The following is a 5,774-nucleotide window of genomic DNA, read 5'->3' as shown; positions in this document are numbered from 1 at the left end:
CAGCAGGTAGACGTCCGTCATGGACCTGGCCTTCTTGTAGAGGGCGAAGGTGACCACCACCAGGGTGTTGCCCAGGAGGCCGAAGACGCAGATCAGGGAGTAGGCGATGGGCACGAAGCGGCTGGAGAAGTCCCTGACATCCTGCAGGGAGCACAGCAGTGCCTCCTCCTCTGTGTACGTGGTGTTGAGTGGCCCATAGTAATCCTCCTCCATGTAATAAATGTCGCTGACGTTCCCCGGTTCCTGCGCAGTCGGTGAAGGCAGAGTTAGCTACAGAGAGATTTTCAAGTAGCCACAATTAACCCAGATTGTACTCCCACCGAAACATAAGAGTCTCACCTCACTCATCGTGGGACTCGCCCTGGGCAGAGAACATGGACCTGGTGCGGCACAGCGAATGGCCAGTCCGACCTGCCCTGCTTGCCAGCGGAGGTAACTTTAGGGGAGAAGTGAATCTAAGGAGGAAAACACAACAGGTAACTGAGGCTGGCGCCGCGGCTAGGACGGGCATTCCCGGAGAGGCGGGGCGGAGTGGCTGCCGTCTCGTTCAAACACCGCGCGCTGGTCCGCACAGCAGGGTTGCTGGGAGACATGCCTTGACCCCTTTGTGTGCAGACAAGACTGTCCCGGCCCTAACTGCCCGGATGTGCCACTGCAGCCTGAAAGCAGCTGCAGAGGGTTACGTACAGGCCAGGCCTGCCGAGGCCCCACAGGCTAGCACCTGTGACGTACTGACCCCGGTCCCTGGTTAAAGCCAGGGGTCTGACCTGCGCAAAGATCTTCACAAAAATAACTTTGGGCCCCACTCCTGCTCACGAAAACCAGGCTCCACAAGGTGATCACAGCTCACATCCCCAGCCTGGTCAGCCTGACACACACCAGCGCATGAATGAGAGCCCAGAGTCTAATGGGTTGTGGGGGGCTCTGCAGAGGGGGCTCTTCTCTGTCTGCCCCCTCCCTCTGCCTCGCTCTTCCACTCTACCATGCATAAAGGAAAATAACTTCGATTTTTTATTTTCCATTTTTTTTTTTGGAGAGGTTTTTGCTATAGGGCACTTGCACTCGCTCGACAGACAGAGAGACAGAAAGCGAGAAATCCCCCCCCAGGGGGGATGGCCACATCGCAATCCCTTCTCCTCCATTCTCCTCTCGAGATCTTGGGCATGCATGCACACGCACCCGGCGTGAGTTTAAGTCACCGGGTCCGGGACGCGAACCGCAGTCAACTACATAGGAGTCCAGCCACATAGCCATTACACCAACTGCTGGTCCCTGGATCTGCATCTCTTAAACACCCTCCTTCTAGGTGGGGAAAAGATCACATCGTAAATCCGACTTCCTCAAGGTATAGGGCTGCTGGTTGACTCCCAATAGCCAGTCTCCCCATCTTCTCTTGCCATAGAATCACCATTTATGCTGGGCACTTTGTTCTCCAGGCAAGAGATGTCATTCCCAATAAGATCAAGTCTCTCTGTCTCTCCAACGAGTGCACGCGCTCTACAGCAAAAATCTCTCTAAATGAATAAATAATACTTATGGATCCATCCAACAAAATCTATGTAAGATTTATATGCTGAACACTACAAAGCATCTCTGAAAGAAATGAAATAGAACCTAAACTAGGGGGAACAAGTCACGTTCAGAATTAAATAATTCAATAATAAGATGTCAGTCCTCTCCGAACTCATCTATAGATACAACGTAAACTAAATCAAAAGTATAGAGGGTTTTTGTTTTAAGAAATTGACAAGTTGATTCTAACATTTATATGGAGACTCGAGGGACTTAGAGTAGCTGAGACTATTTTGAAGAATAGAGCAAACTCGGAGAATCGCACCATCTGTTTTCTGAGACGTTCAAGGAGCTGCGGAGTCTGGTCACAGGACAGGAATCGGGTAGACAGCGTGGGTGACAGGACAGGAGTCGGGTGGCCGGCATGGTAACAGGACAGGAATCAGGTGGACAGTGTGGGTGACAGGACAGGAGTCGGGTGGGCAGTGTGGGTGACAGGACAGGAGTCGGGTGGGCGGTGTGGGTGACAGGATAGGAGTCGGGTGGAGGGCGTGGGTGACAGGACAGGAGTTGGGTGGACAGCGTGGGTGACAGGACAGGAGTTGGGTGGCCGGTGTTGGTGACAGGGCAGATGTGGGGCTCAGTGGGGCAAGCACAGAGCCAGAACCAGACCCGCACATGAGCGTGCGGCTGAGTTTTACCTGAAGTGCCAGGAAACCCAAGGGAAAGCGCTGTCTGTGGCACGTGAGCTGGGGTGCGCACCGTGTGCTGGGTGAGCTCAGGCAGGCACAGGCCCAAACGGGTGCTAGCACACGACATGTCCAGAAGCAAACAGGACGTCTTTGGGACCCTGGGGTCAGAGCAGTGTCCTTATAGCCACTGCAAAACACACTAACTATAAACTATACCATAGATACTGTCCGAAACACACAAAGACCTCCTACAACGCAATAGCGAAGACAGTAAGAGGAAGGGGAAAATGCGAGCCGACAGTCCACCCACACCAACACAAGGTGGCAAGTGCCCATGGAAAGGACCAGTCGTCAGGGAAAGGCAAGCCGAGAACAGGAGCGGCCGGCCCGTGCGCGACCACGGCAACCTGAAACAGCAGCAGGGCGGCATGCGACCGAGGGGACAAGACGGCACAGCTGCTTTGAGACAGGGGGACCGGCAGCTGGCTTTACCCAGGAGAAATGAAAAGCCTTGGACTGGGTGCTCACAGCAGCTTAGTCTTTGTTCTTGTTTTTGATTTATCTATTCGTTTCTTGGGGGAGAGGGAGAGAAAGAGACAGAGCCAGCACTCCCAGCAAGGCCTCAAGCTGTGGTCCACCCCAGCCGCCACCAGCCCTGGGTCCCAGCATGTGTGCTGCCATGCTCAGAGAGGTCTGTGGGCTTGAACCAGCAGCCTTCCCATGGGGCTCGGCCTCGCAGAGCATAGCCCGGAACTGGAAGGAACCCCCGTGTCCCGTAACCGATGGCAGAGGAGGGAGTCGTGGCCGCTCGTGCGCGGCAGAGCGGAGCCCCACGGGGATCTCGAGAGCACTGCACTAGGGGAGGATCCCAGACAGAAAGCCCGGGCGCCTGGTTACCCCGTTCACAGACATCCTGGAGCAGGCAAACCACAGCAACAGTCAAGGGGCCGTGCCAGGCTGGGCAGAAGGGACCTTCCCGTGGTGACAGAATGTCCTGTATGCTGGCTGTGGTGACAGCGCATGGCTGTCTGTGTCCGGGAACTAACGACATCTAGCCCATATGACTTACACCTCCACAACCGATTCCAGGTGGCTGTGCTCCTTTCCTGCAAAGGTGCTGGTGCCTAGAAGGCCCGAGGGCAGAGCCGTGGCTGAGCACCGAGGGTCGCGGGGCAAGCGGGACTTGAGCCCCTGGAGGATGGGAAGGCGTGGCCTGTAGGGAGGAGTGGGGGTACTGGGCACGGCAGCAGGAGGGGTACAGGGTTACCATGGAAGCTTGGGGCTCTGGACGAGCAGACCCAAAGCCGGACCGGCGAGGGCAGCCAGGTCGGTCCCTAGTGGGCGAGGGCCAGACGGGCACCTGGTGAGATCTACGTCACGCAGGGATGGGTCAGCAACCATGGGGCCGGCAGCTGCAGTTCAAAGGCCCGGATGACGGCGCAGCCCGCCGGTCCCGCACGCCCAGCTGGAGCCCGTCTGACCCTGAGCAAGCTCTTTCTCACTGCATTGTATAGTGTGTTCTGAACTCAGATTCAGCGTGGCTCAGCCCGTGTTGACGACATGCCTGCCGAGGACAGCCGCTGAGGTGCGGAGATTTGTCAGCGCAAGCTCGAGTTCCGACAGGCGAAGCTGCGCACCCCAACCTGGCCCTGAGGGACGAGAGAACTTGGGGGAGCTGGCAGGGCAGGCCGATGCAGGGAAAGGCTTTGCAGAGTCTGCGCTGGCAGGAGCCGTGGGAGTGCAAAGCCTGGAACTGTGCTGGGGCACTCCTGGGGGAGACGGAGAGACGAGAGAGAGAGAGAGACGAGAGGGTGCCTACGCCGGCCTCTAGTCATGGCCAGCCTGGGACTCCTGATTGGAACAGCAGACGCAAAGCGCCAGCACCCCGCCTGGGAGAGGCGCTGTGCCCCTGCTCTGTGGCCGCGGCCCGGAGCGCCCGGCTGAGCACGGTGGTTCCCGCCTGGCCTCAGCACACAGATGGCTGCCGAGATTGCCGGTCGCTCACACTGATTGGAAATGAGTCAGCCAGCGACCACCGCTCTCACCACAGAGCCCGTGAGAATCCTGGGAGGAAACTGCCGGTGACAGGTGGCATTGTGTCGCCACAGCATGGCCAGAGCCTGCACACACCCAGCTGTCACCCACACCGAAACGGCGACTCGGCTTTTGGGAGAAACCAACCGTGCATTTTCTGCCTTGAACACGTTGAAGATAAAGATGCTAAGTGGGTTTGAAATGTGTATTTCTGTCTTTTCTTCAATGAGCCGAGGGCAAAATATTCTCTGTACCAGTGGTGGGTGAGGGGCCAGGGCACACGGCCGGCCCTTCCTCCTTCCTCGCTCTCTGCCCTTTCTGCGTTCTTCCTCTTTTCCTTCCTTTCTTCTGTTTTAGTTGTCAGAGGCCAGGTGCACTCACTCACCAGGAACACAGAGAGCGCACCCCCACTGGCGTGGTCGCCCCTCAGCCTTTCCCTCCATATCTGCACCCCCAGGGGCTGGGGTTCCACACACATGCGCCGGTGTGTTTTCTGAGCTGTCACAGCCCAGAGTAGAACCACAGTCAGCTATGTGGAATCCAACCCTCTTCTTTTTTTTAGTTTAGGTTTTTTGTTTGTTTGTTTTGGTTTTGTTCTGTTTTGTTTTTGTCTTTCATCAAAGAGAAAGAGACAGAAAAGCAGGTGCCCCCAGCAGGGGCCTCACATGGCGGTCTGCTCCCGGGTGCAGCCATCCTGGGCACACAGCACACACACCCGGCATGCACAGGGAGGCCCGGAGGTGCGTGGGGACCGGCCACGGCGTCCAGCCACATGCCTACTGTGCCTGTCCCACCCCGGTCCACTTCTGGGTGCTCAGCAAGTCCGCAGCAGTCCAGCCCCCTGAGATGGAGTGGCCACTCTTTTCCCACAGGGTCCTCGTCACCCCCACTCCAGGGTCCTCGTCCCCCCCACTCTTGCCAGACTCACGCAGATGCCATAATCACCTCATTTAGCTCAAATGATTCTTAAAATGCAACTTACTTATCTTTGCAAAGTAAATGTTTCCAGGCAGTGTGTCTCAAATAAATAAGTACAGAAATATTTATAAAAACTAACTGGTATTAGAAGAGCCTATAAGGCAAACTGTTCAGAACTGAGCTTTGAGGGAAGAGTTTGGGGCTGCCCCGGGGAGCGACGCTGTGGCTCACTTCCGAGTGCTGCCTGGCCCCCCCTCGGCTGGCTAAGCACCTTCTCTTCCAGTCTCCGGCCACCCTGCTAAGGTGCTGTCCCGGTAACCACCACCACCAGGCTGAGCTAGGCATCGGCCGGCATGTCTGAGCCTTTCAGGTCACTGGGGTGTCACACAGCACGGGATACCGCATTGCGCCAGATGAGACCCAGCGGCTGGCGTCCCCGGGCCCCTCACTGACTGCGGTTCCCTCCTCGTTCTAAAGACCAGAGAAAGCCGAGTCCTTGACGCCTCCAGCCACTCATTTTAACAGCCGTTTCTAAACCACCCAGAGAAGGCTGTGGCTCACTGGGCTGCCCCTCCGCCGCCGTGGCTGTGGGCAGGGCAGGAGTAAGAGATTCCGAGG

The 5,774-nt window shown here is 56.9% G+C and overlaps 1 protein-coding gene across 1 annotated transcript in view; it reads right to left on the bottom strand.

Annotated features, from left to right (window-relative positions):
• Window positions 1-5,774, bottom strand: part of CCR6 (C-C motif chemokine receptor 6) — a 15,738-nt gene that overhangs the window by 4,378 nt on the left and 5,586 nt on the right. The window contains exons 3-4 of the mRNA XM_027770406.1: window positions 340-455; window positions 1-243 (exon numbers count right to left, since the gene is read on the bottom strand). The exon at window positions 1-243 is cut by the window's left edge and continues 7 nt beyond it. Coding sequence (XP_027626207.1) covers window positions 1-243; window positions 340-348 — 252 coding nt within the window. The 5' untranslated portion in view covers window positions 349-455. The remainder of the gene's footprint in view (window positions 244-339; window positions 456-5,774) is intronic.

The sequence above is a fragment of the Tupaia chinensis genome, unplaced genomic scaffold, assembly GCF_000334495.1.
Source record: "Tupaia chinensis unplaced genomic scaffold, TupChi_1.0 Scaffold000132_1, whole genome shotgun sequence".
Taxonomy (NCBI): domain Eukaryota; kingdom Metazoa; phylum Chordata; class Mammalia; order Scandentia; family Tupaiidae; genus Tupaia; species Tupaia belangeri.
The sequence above is the reverse complement of the archived record's forward strand: the minus strand, read 5'-3'. Positions and strand labels throughout refer to the sequence as shown.